The sequence below is a fragment of the Hipposideros armiger genome, unplaced genomic scaffold (assembly GCF_001890085.2).
Source record: "Hipposideros armiger isolate ML-2016 unplaced genomic scaffold, ASM189008v1 scaffold_454, whole genome shotgun sequence".
NCBI lineage: Eukaryota > Metazoa > Chordata > Mammalia > Chiroptera > Hipposideridae > Hipposideros > Hipposideros armiger.
The window spans coordinates 1,239,480-1,255,219 of NW_017731804.1; the positions used below are offsets into that span (position 1 = coordinate 1,239,480).

Below are 15,740 nucleotides of genomic sequence, written 5' to 3' on the forward strand. Positions count from 1 at the left end.
ACACACACACACACACACACACACACACACACACAGACGAGAGGAAATCTGAAGAGGATCAGTGGGTTGTATCAATGTCAATTGCCTGGTTTGTAATATTATACATTTTTGCAAAATGTTACCATTGCAGGAAAGTGGTTGAAGGGTACATGGGATGGGATTTCTCTGTATTGTTTCTCATAATTGTATGTGAATTTAATAGAAAGAAAAAGGAAGGTAAGAAAAAAGAGATACAGACATAAACCTTATAAACAATTAAAAATATTGGTTGTTATGTATCAGAAAAATAGCAACAATTAAAAAATAATTACAGTAATTGTAACTACATGAGTTAAAGCTACCAATCCCAAAGATAAAATCCCAGAAAGAATTTTAATAAAATTCAGCAAATGTTTTGTATTGGAATCATTTTTTTTTAAATCATGTAAAAACGTTGGAAATAAAGGGTGGTAAAAACATAAGGCAGGAAAAAAGTAAATGAAAAGAATGTTGGCCCAATAATTATATAGTATCAGACAAAATGGATTTTTAGGCTAAAATATCATACCAAAAAGAAGTTCATCATACTGAAAATAAGCAGTAGAAAACTTAATGATTGGAACATATGAGTCTAACATTATAATATAAAATACATGAAACAACTAATAGAACTGTGGTTGGTCATAGATAAATCAAGAATTATAGTTGGAAATTTAAGACACTCATCTCAGAAACTGGTAGATGAAGCAGACAAAAAAAAAGCAAATATATAAAAATGTTAATAACATAATATGCTCTAACTTTAGACTCAATGAGAACATTCATTCCTTATGGACACATATGGAACATTTACAAAAAGCAATCAAGTACTAGGTGATAGAGGAAGTCCCAATTAATTTTATAAAGTATGATCTCAACTATTATGCAATAAAATTAGATGTTAGTCTAAAAGCTGAAAAAAATCTCTTCTGTGTAGAAATTGAAAAACTACTAAAATACTATTAAATAGCACGAGTGTTAAAGAGGTAATGAGGAAACACAATGAAAGCACTAAAATGTACAAACCAGGNCACAGGGTCTGATGGAGTTTAGTTCGGCATCTGGGGTTGCCAACCTAGACTACAAGGCTTGTCCAGAGAAATGTCACAGGTCAAGTGCTTTCATCCAGTCACCTCCCGAGGACCGAGGGAGGGGTTACCATCCAGTATGTTCCAAAGAGAGAGTGGGTAGGTGACCTGAATACTACCTGAGTCCTCTGAGGAAAGACAAAGAGAGAAGAGATGTTGGCTCAGCAAACAGCAGTGTCCATTGCAATTTCCTAGACAAATGCACTTTCTTACTCTACATTTGCTCTAGTCGTATTATCAGGTGGCATTTGGGGAAAAAAAGCTAAAGTTTCCAAAAGTCTGTTCAGTGGAGAACTGCGTCAATTTTCCTTTCCTGGAAAATAGAGGACAAAGGAATATAATTTAAATATTTCTAATAGCAACAATTTTTTTTAATTGGAGATTAAGTCATTGTTGCCCAGGTAATGAAATGATTATAGAAACATGAGGGCCATTAGTATTTAAGCAATTTTCAGTTGAGAGTTTAGTACCATTGAATATTCATATACTGGTTTGATATTTTACTCCCTCACGGTTCTGTAAAAAAGACCTGGCTACCTTCAAAGTTTGTAAATAATAAGGTAAAGTGCTAATGCCCTTTAAGTAAAAACATTAATGAGTCAGGAAAGAGTTTGGTGATGAGAGCTGAAATTATAGTGTCAGTCTTGCCATTCCTAAAGTGGCGGGCAGGTTACCCTCACACTTCCTGTTCTACCCTCCCTTCCTGGTAACTAACACACATGGCTCCATTCCGTGATGATTTGAGTCACAGTTAGATGGTCTCTTAGACTGCATTATACTACCAAACAGGAGGAGGGACAGAAGTGATGAGTCTCAGTTCTCCATTCCAGGACTTTTCCCCCAGACACTGAAATTGTATCTTCACGTTGCCTTGTTACTNCCTTCCTTCCTTCTTTTCTTCCTTCTTTCCTTCCTCTCTCTAATCCTCTCTTCCCCATGTGTCCCTCCAGGCTCTCTGGTGGATGATTTTCCCAGGTGTAGGAGGATTATTCTTACTCCATGAGCTTTTTCATACCTGCCAATGTGGCTGTAGGAAAACAGAGGTTATATTTGCCTAAAAGCAGGAAATTAAGAGTCAAGGAGAATAAAGATGAAGTCTTGTCGTAGAAGGACCCTCGAGGTTTCAGAGGAGGCCCCAGCGTCTGCTTCTCTGAGCCCCCAAGCTCCACTCAACCCCCTGAAATATTGGGGACATCCTGTAGTTTGTGTTGCTTTCTTGGGGGGTAGGGAGAGCAGCGGGGACTTTAGAGCTTTGGCCAGCTTTCAGTGCCATCTTCCTGTCTGTGCCACGCCCGGGCCCAGTGCCATCCCCACATTGCTTCTTGGGGTTTACACTCCCAGTGGCGGGAGGGCGTCCTCAGATGTGCGTGGCAGGAGCTTTAAGATGGTAGATGTTTTCTGGAAAGGGCAACATTATGGAACAGAAAACAGATCAGTTGTTGTCAGGAACTGGGGTTGGGGAAAGGGATGCTTCACAGAGAGCAGTGAAGGAATTTGGGGGATTGTGTGTGATAGAACTATCCTGTATCTTGACGGTGGTGGTAGCTACACAACTGGGTGCATATGGCTAAATCTATAACTTTACAACAAAAAGAGTGACATGTACTGTATATAGCTTCACAAACTGACTGAAATCTTTAAAATAACATCTGCCTATTTAAAAGCAAGGCTGTAGATGTTTGAATCAGTTACACTAGCTTGGAGCTGTCAGAAGACAGTAAAAAAAAAATGATGAAAGGAGCCCGAGGCTCCCAGGCCAAATACAGGCTGTATTTCCTTACCTGCTAAAAAATACCTCCGACAAATACCGAGGAAGAGGAAAACTATCTCTTGAGGTTGTTGTGAAGATTTAGGTAAAATAATGCATCTAAAAGTGAGTGACACAGCGTACAGGCTTAAAAACGTTTTTCTGTGTGTGCCCAGCACTCTTTCTGGCAGCCACACATATCTCTAATAAGTTTTTTGTTGTTGTTGTTGTTGTTGTTGTTTGTTTGGTTGGTTTTTTTTGGCAAGAAGTTTTTAAGATAATATATCTTGCTTCCTGGATCAAAACAGAGTCAGCAATGAATCATGGGAGATATCGAAGAAATTTAAGGTTTGATAAAGAAAACATCTTGTTTCTGTTTGGATGAAGGATTTTAGACCACTGAAGGCATGGAGAGACCATCACCAAGGGTCTGGTTGGGAAGGTGATTTTGTTTTCCTTCCTGGGTTTGGCGGAGAGTCGATGAAGTCCAAGGACTTGTGTTTATCCTGTGGGGAAAGTGTCTGTTTGCTTTGCAGCGCTGAGTTGGTTTAGCTTTGGAACGCCCCACTGGGTCTGGCCATCCCACACTGGCTTCTCTATTGAAGCAAATGCACCAAGGCAGTCAATTTCTTTTTAACCCAAATCTCCCATGAAAAATCGCTGACTTCTTATGGAGTTCCACAGGGAGATGGATTGCCAAAGCCTTCAGTGTGCTATGAGGCCACGTGGTTTTGCCCATTTCATCTGTACTCTGGTAGAAGTGCTTTGTCACTAATTAAAGCTTTCCCTGTGATTACACCTTTTCCCTATTTTACAGCAGGTCCCACTAAGGCAGTCATTTGCGTTAGGCTTTGTTGTGGAGGTCAGCCCCAGGACCAAGGGCCAGGCTTAGCGTGCTCCCCAAGGCTGGGAGAGCCCTGTTCTTTTTCAGTTTCCTTGCAGCTCTCCTGCGAGCCTTTCCATGGGCTCTGGAAGCAATCAGCCGCCTCTGGCCCTGGTTTATCGACATTACAGAAATCGCATGGGGGCCAGACGGGAGCTGGGATGCAGTGAGCCAGCTGCCTCCACTGTGAGGTTGCTCTTAATTTTCTTTCCTTTTTTTTTTTTTATAAGGTTGTGGACAATGACATTTATTCAGTATTCATGTAGTCAAGAGAATATAGTATTAATATTTGAAATCTGAAGACATCAAATGAATCAGAGTTTAGTTGTGCCAACAACATCATGATTTTTAAATTGAGTAAACAGTAGTGAGTTGTCACAAAAAGGAGTAGAGGTAAAAGTAAGTGGGTTTACACAGACGAATGCATATTTCAGGAAAGAGGCATGTGAAATCTAGAGGCTAATGCTTTGGTTTTGGGACAATTTGTCTACACAGATGTGCACACTTAGATTTGTTAGCAGTTTCTTTCTTCCTTTCTTTCTTTTATTAGTTTCAGGTGTACAAAACAATGTACTAGACATTTACACCCCTCACAAAGTGATACCCCCCTGCCCCCAATCTACCACCCCTCTGACATCACAGTACAAATTAGTAGTCACAATATAGCCATGGGGATATGAAAGACAGTTTGGGGAATATAATCAATAATGCTGTAAAGATTTTGTAGGGGGTCAGATGGGCACTTGTCTTATTAGGGAGACCACTTCATGGATGGTGTAGATGCCTGACCACTGCACTGTACACCTGAAGCTGAAGCTGAATAATATTGAATGTTAACTAAAATTATATATATATATATATATATATATATAGGATGTGGAGTACAGTATAGGGAATAGAGTCAATGGAATTTTAACAGCTATATATGATATCAGAGGTGCCCTTTCCTGCTTGCTGTTCTGGCCACAACACATGCAGAATTCTTTCTTTCCTATCTGCAGCCTGTCCTGCTGGGCTGCTTTCTGTTTTAACTACAAAGTGGGCTCCCCTCCTCTGAGTTCCTGGAGAAACGCACACTGCCCTGACTTCTTTCCCCAGCTGCTTTCTTTCTGAGCTAGTAGCTGCCACCAAAGAGGCTAAAGGGGGCCCAGGAAAGGCCAGGCACTTTGAGCTGTCTCATGCAGTGTGAGTGACCAGAGTGTGACCATGTCTGTGATAAAAAGAATTGGCAGCAGGACACCAGGCAGGGTAGCTTGCTTTATTCTATCACATAGGTCTCCACAGATTGTCGTAGACATCTCCCAATTCCGTTTTATTCAATTTCATGTGAAAAGAAAGCTGGAAAAAAGTGGTGAAGACCTGTGTCCTCTCCATCTTAAACTGATTTCGAATTCTAGAAACCCTGTGCTGGTAAGAAGGCAGGTGCAGACCTGACTCTTTCTCTTCTCCATCATTGCCTGGCTCACCTGAGCTCTCAAAGGGTCAGTTGCTTCACCAGTGAAATGGGGTAAAAAAGAGCAGGTCCTGAAACTGTGTCTTGCCAGCTGTCCCACCTCTAGTTGGTGAGACCACACAGGAAACGCCCACTTGCCCACCAGCCACCTTTATCTGGCGCTTTTGGGGAGAAGGCCCCAAGCTGGGGCAGAAGAGCTGGGGCTGTGCCTTCGCTGCAGTTTAGGATTCTGGGTCACAAACCCTGCTGTCTAACCCGAGAGCAGAGCAGTGGCGGCAGTCAGGGTGCACTCAGGATCAATAATTGGTTGATTAATTAAAAAGCCAGAGAATCATAAAAAATGACACATGGGCATTTGAAACTTATTTTCTTAACTGAAAACACACGTTCGTTTACTAATCGTTCGCCAGAGGCCCAAGGCTTTCTGTTTGCATAGATCTGCTGACGCTTTTCACAGGGCTCTCTGAGTTACCTCAGCCATCATGCGCCATGTCCGAGTTCCAGCTGGGTTCTCTAAAGTGGGCACTTGCAAAGCTATCCTCCGTCTCTTCCTCACTCTCTTAAATACTGAGTTTCTCCAAGGTTTTCAACTTGGCTCATATGGAAATTAGACCTCTCTTATCACACTAATATTTCACTGCTTTACGTGTATTTAACTCATGTCACTAGAATTTTCAGTACAACAGGCATAAGTAGGCTTAGGAACCCACATAGCCCATCCCAGAGGAACAGGAGTGCTTCCTGGGCTCTGCGCTGGCCCTGGCCCTGGTCCTGGTCCCTGAGCTTGAGAGGGAGCAGACTCACAGGACAGCCCAGAGGTGGCAAAGGAGGGGCGTCTACTGTCTTCAGCTGGCCCCTGCTGGTTCTCTCATTAATGTCAACTTGTCAGCCTCCCTCACCTGCCCAAGGAGAGGAAGTGGCCTCCTCTGACCGGCCTGCCTCCCTCCTTTTGGAACACTCTGGAACGACTTTCTGGGCTCCCAGGATTTACCTGTGGCAGTTCTTCCACTAATTAGAAACAGTTCAGTGCTTCTGAGGAAACCAACCTGGGGCTCTGGGAGACGCCCTCATCTTGGAACTTTATTGTCATGCACTGAACACTGAGGGGCAGACAGAGACTGGACGGCCACTGCCTGGACGGCCACCGCCTGGATGGCGATCACTGATTCCCGGCACTTGTAACAGAGGTGGCTTATCCAGTGCATGTGCAGTGGTTTCCTACGCAACCCTGGGTTTCACGCTTCTGGAAAACGAACTGACACTGCCCACTTGTCCTACCTAGGCTGCATCTGATCTCACCTCTTGGGGGCCAGGACAGTTAAGACAGGACCTTCCTGACCTCCACCAGCTGGTTGTCAGAGCTTCCTGCCCGTGTTGGCTGGGACGGGGGTACTGGGGCAGGGGCAGCCTGGACTGGGGTTCTGTGGGACTCGTGTGTGGAGTGTAAAGCAGGCTCCGCCGAGGGCCACACCCAGGACCAGGCATTTCAAAGCAGCAATTCTAGTAATACCACTTACTCATAGTTGCATGGTTTACAAAAAAACATATAGAAATTCAAAACCCTTTTAAATCTAAAATGAGCAGAGATGGAAGTTGGCATTTGATTCTGTTCTCATAGTTCCTCTTTACTCTGTAGTTCAGTGTTTCTCAGCAGCAGGCAGCTAGCACCTTCCCCTTGAATGGAACCTCCAACTGCGTTCCGTTACCATTTTCTTGTACAAAAGGGTCTTACCGTTTGATGTCACTATCCCCAGAATCTGAACTCTTGTGTTAAATAGAGATTATTTAGTTCCATGCTGATGCTATGAATATCATTTATAAATAGATCTTTCCTTAGAAGGCTCTAATGCAGTTTGGCCTCATTCAGCTCTGATATTCATTCAACTGAAGTGTGCTAACAGGAAAGCAGTAGAAATTCTCTTGAATGATCATGTAAAATATAGCTGGAAACCACAGGTCAGTTAACATGAATTACCAGGCAGTTTCTTCTTTTACGATTTTTTTTTCTTTTTTGGTTCTGTTATTTGATTCTGTTTAGAACTTGTCAGCACCCCGGTAACAAGCATGCAGATATTAGAAGGCAATTCATGGCTCGCTCTGACCTAAAGACACCTAAATAGTTCACATGCTTTCTTTACCACTTATGACATCTAGATACTTTTAAAAGAAATACCACTTACTCAGGATGTTGCCCTGTAATTTGGATGAATACTCGTATTATATGGAGTAATAATGATATACCTTTAGTGTCTTAATTTGTGAGTCTGCTTGTGGCATTTACACAATGACGGTAGAATTCAGTGTTTATGTGGAAAGATGAATACTTTTAAAATCTATTTCAAATAGTTGTGAAAGATATTCTTTTTGGTATGGACAAGGGTTTGTCTGAGATAAATATTCTTTATGTGGATAATAAAAAAAGAAAAAGAAAACCATTCCTGGAATGTATTTGCCAAGCAAATACTTTGGAAAACAGCCCAAAGGAACATATTTAAGGCTGTGATTTTAATACCGAGCTAAGTAAATGCTTTAATGCATCAGCTAAGCTCACGGATGGTGGTAGTCACATCTGGTTTACCTCAAGCCATAAGAGAGGGAATGCAACTTAACAACGGAACAAACATTATGGGGCTGGAGTTGCATTTCTGGCTTCTAAGTCCTGTAGGTATGTGTACAGTGCAAGCTTTAACTTTTTCTCTTTTAAACTTAAATATTGCTATGGCTCGGCGATCAATAAATGCAGACATCATGACAAACATAAGGGAAGACTGCTCTGTCACCTGTCCTTTCTTTATTACGTAGCCTGTGACTTTCATGGGCCACATTAAATATTTTTCTGGATAGGCAACTATTGCTGATGCTTTATCACATGGACAAGGTGCACAGGCATACGACCAAGAGAGCTCAGAGTAGGACATCTGAGATGGGGCTCCTGCCAGTCCTACACTCCCACCTCCCGTACCCCCAGACCCTAGCAAGGGTGGAAGCAACTGATGACATTGAAGCATGACACCCGGCACAATGCATTTCCATGTGAACAGCAGACATAACAGGTGCTGGGTGATTTTCTCACAATAATTTTTAAATCATGCCAACACTTCAGTTAGGAGGTTTTTCTTGTGTTACTACCTGATACCATTTCGGACAGCAGACTGCCTCTTTCTTTAGAACTACTTTTGACAGCGTTTTAAAACCCCAACTATTTAAGTATTCTTGATCCAGCGACTTTACCCAAGCTACAGGCAATACCTCCCTAACGAGCAATTTAACCTAAACAGTTTCCTATTCCAAATGCATTTGCTATTCAGAATAAAGATAATTAATATGATTTTCTCGTCACGCTAGATATAGCCTGATGAGATATTGTTACCAGACACTTGCTCTGATCAAAACAGTTATTTCCTACCCTCCGAATATGAACTCTAGTTTTAAAACTTTAAATGTTGATATTTCCCAAATTCCTTAGGCAAGGACTTATTTATGGGAGCCAACACTAAGTAAAGAGCCCTTGGGGACATGGCCATAGAATTGTGAGTTTCCACCAGTGTGTGAGGTTTAGAGATCTGCTCAGGCAGCAACTAAGTGCGTGTTTGGATCTGAGCATAAACTTTTATAGATAAATGTTTGTAGAAAGTCTTTTTAATGGGAAAATCCTGCCCAACAAAGGGAATCCGTTTCTGTTTTAAATCACGAGTCTGGTGAGTAGGACAGAAATTTGACATTAGCTCTAATTCGACACAGCTGGAAATTCCTGCCCAGACCTTCAAGTCTGCAGGTTTTGATCCTGAGGTGAGTTAAGCAAATTATATTTGAGATATCGCCGGCCGAGCTGGCGCTACTGTCGTGCCACGTGGAGGGGCAGTAAGGGAGATTCAGGCTTTTTCTGAGGCCAATAAAAGGCACGTTTGTGTGGATGCTGTGGCAAGCGCGGCGGGGGAATCGCCCCAGGCGAGGCCTATGCTGTGTGGAAGGACAGGGGCTGTTCGGAGAGGTCCTCGCATGGCCTCCTGCCTGGCTCCTCACACTGCAGAGGGGGTGCCTGGGTAGTGCAGCCTGAGAAACAGGGCAGCTTCCTCAAGACCTGGTGAGAAAGAAGTCTCCATTGGTTCAACAGTTACGGAGCGCCTCTTCAGAGCTCCACAGAGCGTTAGTCATGGGCCACAGAGGTGGCAGGACACCATGCTGCCACCGTCTTGTACGGAGACACCAGTGTGTGCCCACTGAAGAGGATCTGTACTGGAGGGGACACAGTGCCGGGGGGACAGCTCTACCCAGGGGTCAGGTGAGGCAGGGGACCCAGGGCTCCGAAGGTTCCTGGAAGACGCTGGATCTGCAGGGTTTGGAAGACGGAGAGCATTCGGCAGGCAGAGGCGCAAGGCCTGGGGATGAGGCCGTGTACATGCTGCAGCTTCCTTCACTCTGTCACTCGTGGAAAACAGCTACCCCCGGGGCTAAATGGCGGCATGGAGGGAGGGAAAGAAAAAACCATAATTGTAATAGCTGGAAAGACTGCCTGATGGGACAAATTACTGGAGAGTTTCCAACGACACTTTGAAATGCCAAACAACCTGTACTTGATCAGTTTAGAATTGCAAATCCTACCAAACTCCACTGCAGCTATAATAGCAACACCAGCGACTGTAGCGGGTAATATTTTAATTAACAAGTATCAGTCATGCAGCGTTTTTTTTCTTTTTTTCCACATTTAATTTATTAATAAAACTGGACATTATGGATTTCATGCCAAAGAGCCCAGTGCCTGAGTTGCTATGGGACACGGTGGAGAACGTTCACTTGGACTCTGCCAGGGCTCCATGTTCTTGTTCACGAAGAAAAAACTTGCTGTCCTCCCATGTGACTCACCTCTTTCCTGGGCTCCCAGCCTATGTTTCAGGGACACGTTGGCCAAAGAAGGTCCCAGCTCACCTTCGCATCCTAGGTTGTCTGCTTGACATCATTGCCACCTGCCGTTGGTCCATACCTGAATCCTAAAGGGACCCTCCCCCCTCACCAAGATGAGGCTGAGTCCTCCCGGAATCACAGCCAGTTTTGCAGAGTCCCAAGAGGGGAAGGGAAGAGAGGTGGCACCTTCAGGCTCCATGTCACCCCTTAGTGGCCTCTTACTCCCACCCTGGGCGAGTCCAACCAAAACCCCTATCTATGTGCCCCCCAGACCCCAAGGAAAGAACTGGCCAGATGAAGGGAGGCTTGTCCTATGTGTGTAAAAGGAGAAACTGAGCTAAATGGTTCCTAAGCCCCAGCTAGCTCCAGTCCTCTCTGCTTCTAGGTATTATAATCCTCAGAGAAGGCCGTGTGACACTCTTAGTAGTCCTGACAGAGGTGACCCTTTGTAAATGCTCGCATCTGATGTCCTGGGAAGCCAGGTGGTGTTAAAACGAGGGGCTCCACTTACCACACAGCTAATCCCCAGCTGGGCCCCCTGCACAGCACACCTCACTTTCGTTCACTATTTTGGCTTAAACAGAAATGCCAGTGCTTCCTAAGCTTTTACTGAAGGACAACTGTGAAAAGAGGGAACAAGAAATGAACAAGGAAACAAATCCTATTTCTTTTACTTGTTTTTCACTTTCCCCCAAGCCTTGGAGTAAGAAAACAGATAAAATTACAACTTGGAGCAGAGTAGGCAGTGAGCCCCCTGTTCTCCTGCCTGGGGGTCTCTGCCAAGTAAAGCCTAAAATCCACTGGCCTGAAAGAACACACTTGAGGAAGGTCTCCTGCGGGTGAGGAGTTTGAGCAGGTGGGTGCTGGCTGGGTGATGTGACGTGGACCCTGGACTCTTCTGAAGGTTCGGTCCCTCCCATGTCTGGCTGTTTGCTGGGGCTCTCAGCCACACACCCACACAAGACCCACCCACGTGGCTTGTACCAGGTTCCAGGTTCCAAGTTCCAGGGCACGTGATCTGAGAAGACACCTCACCTGTTGTGATCTAGCTTTGGAAGTCAGGAGTGTCACCTTTGTGTGTTCTATGTGTTGAGGATCTTCAAAGGCCCACCTCAGTTCAAGGGTGAGGAGTGATCAACTGTTTCTTGGTGGCAGAGAGGCCAGGTTCGGAAGACCACCCTACCCTCTGCCATACCTGGCACAGCGTGGGGATGGGTGAGGCGGTCCACCTGCCTCTCAAGGTTAGGGTTGACAGGCAGGACCTCTGCAGCTTTGTCAGCTGCCACCCACGTCTCTGGTCCCACCCGGCCCTCTGTGGGCACATAGGATTCCTTTGGGCGGAGCAGAATTTTTCATCAGATCGATAGAAATACGTAAATCTGCCCTCTCATCAGCTGTCGTTTCTCCATTTAGGTTATAAACTGATTCTGTTCCCAGGATTTCAAGTGAGAGCCTTACAGTAAAGCCACAACCGCCTCAAGTAATGCTCCCCCCCCCACACACACTCTCAGGATCCTCTCTTTCAGGACTAGAATTTGTGAGGCAGCGGTTTGCTTAGGAGGGACGGCCCCTGAGAGAAGGCGCCTCAGGCCTTGTCACTGGTCATGAACCTTGAGCTCTGAGTTTGTTTCCTTATGCCTCTTTATGTCTTTTTTATCTTTAAAATATATATATATATATATATATATATATATATTTAATATTCAGGTGTATTTTTTCCATACTTTTTCATTATGGTTTCAATTACTGTTTTTGGTAACTTTTTTCTTTATTATAGTTTAGAGATGTGAACAATACAGCAGAGTATAGAGAAGAAAATAAAAATTTGTGCTTATACTGCCCCTTGAAATAATTGTTAATATTTTAGCGCTTCGCCTGTTTGAGTATTTCCTCATCATTAAATAGTCTTGTATTAAAAATGGTTTTAATGGCTAAGTACGAATTGATGTACCAGAATTTATTTTAACCATCCCCTTTATTGTTGGACATTTATTCCCTCTTTCCCATATTTTAATATAATTGCTTTTGCATTATTGAAAAACATTTTTATTTAGTATATATGATAAACATTTTTTCATACGTAAAGGCTTAATAAAAATATTTACATTTAAATGCATATATACATTTTCTTGTTGAGAGATTCCAGGAAGTGGAATTATTTTGGCTCATAGGATACAAACAGTTTAAAGTTTTTGCTACATGGTCTGAACTTGCTTTCCCCAATTCGCACAATCTGCACATAATTGTAAAAGAAAAAAAGGCAGGAATTATACGTTTGGGGGAAAATGTAAAGCCATATTTTAAATGATTTAATTCAGGTTTGATTTATATTTGTTTTAGCCCTAAAATGAAGATCGAGTCATTTGATTCATTTTAAGAGTGTTTTAAATTCCTTGGTTCCATGTTCTGATTCTGTTTTTTCTCTCGTTAAGTGTATTCTCAGCCGTATATATTTTCCCACTAATGCTGTATTTTTCTCCTTCCTGCATGACTTGTGGCTTCAATGCTGTCAATCATTTTTCTCCAGATGTTCTTTTTCTTAGTGCCTCATTTATTTCATGCACGACTGTGGCGTTACTCGTTGCCCATTCTCTCAGCCTCCACGTAATTTGTCTACTTTGTAATTCTGCATCTTTGGATGATAATGTTATCACTTTTAGGATCAGCAAAATGCTCACATATATGTGTGTGGTTTTTATGTACTTGCTGTCTTCTCATCATCACTGCTTTGGCCATTTATGAGTAAAGCTTCATGCGTGCTTCCTGTTTAATTGTGTCCATTTGTCCTCAAAGTTGTATATTGTTGTCACTAGATTCCTTTGCTTTTGTGTATACATTTACTTGCAGTATGTTAGACTTCTCCAATATTTATAATAGTAGTTTATAGTTTCCATTAGCACTGTTTTATTCTAATATGGTTGGTCATTTGGGATATAAAATTTAGAGCATTTTGGAGTCACTACAGTGAATGTTAAATTACATATCTGGGTTTAATGGTTATTCACGGACTCCTTATAATATTATATAACTCATGACCCCTAAGGACTTTTGATATCATCACACCTGGGCATTTTGTTGTTATTGTTGGGTCATAATTATAGCTTTTGCAGAAACTCTGTAGTATAATTTGTATAGATAACTTAATTGTTTCCCTTAAGACTTTCACTATTACATTGTTGGGATAATGTTACTTTTACATTTGGTTAAGTTTTAATTCTCAGTTCACTTTTTGCTGCTTATTTATTATTTATTTATTTATTTATTTATTTATTTTTGATAGTTTTATTGAGTTGTAATTGACATATAACATTGTGTAAGTTTAAGATGTACAATGTGTTGATCTGAGACATTTATATATTGGAACATGATTACTACTGTAGCATTAGCTAACAGCTCTGTCATGTTACATACTTATCATTTCTTTCTTTGTGGTGGGAACGTTTAAGATCTAATCTCTTAGCAACTTTGAAGTATATACCATGGTATCATTGGCTGTAACCTCTGTGTTGTGTATCAGATCTCCAGAACTTAATCATGTGTAGGAGCAAGTTTGCGCCCTTTAATGACATTCCCTCAGCCCCCCAACCCCAGCCCCGGGAACCCCTATTCTACTCTCTGTTTTTACAAGTTCAACTTTTTTAGATTCCACATATAAGTGATATAATACAATATTTGTCTTTCTCTGTCTGGCTTATCTCACTAAGCATAATGCTGCTGTTTTCCTTTTCCTTTATATAAGAGTCCATATTGTCTTTCCAAATTTTCTTGACCTTATTCATTCTTTTCTTTTAAAAATCTGTGGCCTTCTAAGAGCCCTTGACCCTGCCCATGGGGAGTTTATAGTCACTCGGGTTGTGAGAACGTCACACATGTCAGAGCTGCTGTGCCCCAAGGTGGAAACGTTGTTTGGGGCCTTGAAGGAAAGGTTGGGCTTCGGAGAAGACTGGAGGACAGGGCACGGGCAGGAAGAACAGTATGACAGTGGGAGGGCAGTGGGGTCAGTCCAGCTGGCAAAGGTTAGGTTGCATTTAAGAGTAGAGGGCGCAGAACTAGTGCCAGGCGTGGAAGGGCAGGGCTGGAACTGCTGTGGTGGCTTGGTACAGGACACTGCCATAAAGGAGGCATTTGTGGGTCATGTCAAGGATATAAGTCTGAAGGTGAGACATTCAAGAAGGAGGCGTTCCAAGACTTGACTGTTCATTCATGGAACTGACGAATGCCGCATGCCTGCTATGTGTCTGCCATGTGCCAGAGCTCTGACCCATCATCTCTGCTCTTAGGGGGCTGGCATTTATCATCCCACCCCTTAGGGGCTTACATTCCAGGGAAGGAGAGAGGAAATGAACACCTGCATGTACAGCGGCCATATGTGTAATACACACCTCGTGGCATTTAAAGTTTCCTGAACATTTTAGCGTTCAGGGGTTGTGACCAGTGTGCAGACAAAGTTTCTAAGCACTGTCACATTCCTGCACCCTTTCAGGAATATCTCTTGGCTCTTACAGATTAGCCTGGTGGCTCATGTGACTCTCCCCAGTGCCCCTTTGGTTACAATTCCTATTACATCATCAGTCTGCCTGTGGGTGCAGCTGGAAGACTCAGGCTCCCCCCAGGATAAAGCCACTTTAGGAGCTGACATACTGGAAATAGCATTTGAAAGGACCAGATATGGGAGGTAACCGGTGGAGCCATGTAGATACATCTGTTCATCTGGTGATAACCTGCCATCGGTTCCTGTTTCCCCTAGAATGACCTTCAAGGAAGACACATTTTGTTGTGATTCTGCTGGGCTGCAGAAGCCGTGAGAGCATGCCACTGGGTGTCTTACTGATGTGTTCACAGCCCTGAAAAGTCTGTAGCTCACAGTGATCTTTTTCTTTTTCCTGGCTAGGAATCTTATATGCTTTCTGAGGAGCTTGGAGAAAAATGTGACGCCATAGGCAAGAAGTTGCTATACTTGGAAGATCAGCTTCACACAGCGATCTGCAGTCACGATGACGACCTCTTTCATATCCTTTTCATTAAGCACCTGCTAGGTTATTTGGTAAAAACAAGTCTTAAAAACATACACAATTGCCCCAAGCCTCAGCAGATGGAAGCAGATAGGTACTGCTATTATTATAGGACCGCACACCTCAGATCTGAGATTATCCAGTATGCAGTGTATTCTCTCTAGTTTTTGGTAAGGCAGCATTTTTTATTCCAAAACCTGACCATGCAGTTCAGACATGCAACCATGAGACCAAAGCAGAGTGCAGTTTTCAGGGGGTGGGAAGCTGGGTGTGTGGGGCTCAGTTTCCTGGGGGCTTTCTCAATACCAAAAAACCCAAATGCATGCGTGCTTTTCTTTACTGTGTAATTCTGCCATGTAACACGCAGTAGAGTGTCACAACTCATGGGACTTTAGGTTACTTCTTTGCAATTTCTTCTTGCACAAGACTCAATGTACCTAGCGTCACATACATACAAATACGTTCATCAAAGCTGGCTGCCAGTGAGCAAGATGGCACGAGAGCATACTGGCACCACATGCCATGCATCCATGTGCAGCACTGTCCCCTGCTGACCTGTGGGGACAGTCAGTTTGTCACTGCCCTGTTCTTTTGCGACAGATGAGTGGGTGCACAGATGGATGAAGGGATATGCAGC

General features: G+C 43.1%; 1 protein-coding gene across 1 annotated transcript in view; it reads left to right on the forward strand.

The window, feature by feature from the left end:
• The window catches only part of DISC1 (DISC1 scaffold protein), a 280,109-nt gene that overhangs the window by 251,403 nt on the left and 12,966 nt on the right, over nt 1-15,740 (forward strand). The window contains exon 10 of the mRNA XM_019665835.1: nt 14,983-15,100. Within this exon, the coding sequence (XP_019521380.1) occupies nt 14,983-15,100 (118 nt within the window). The remainder of the gene's footprint in view (nt 1-14,982; nt 15,101-15,740) is intronic.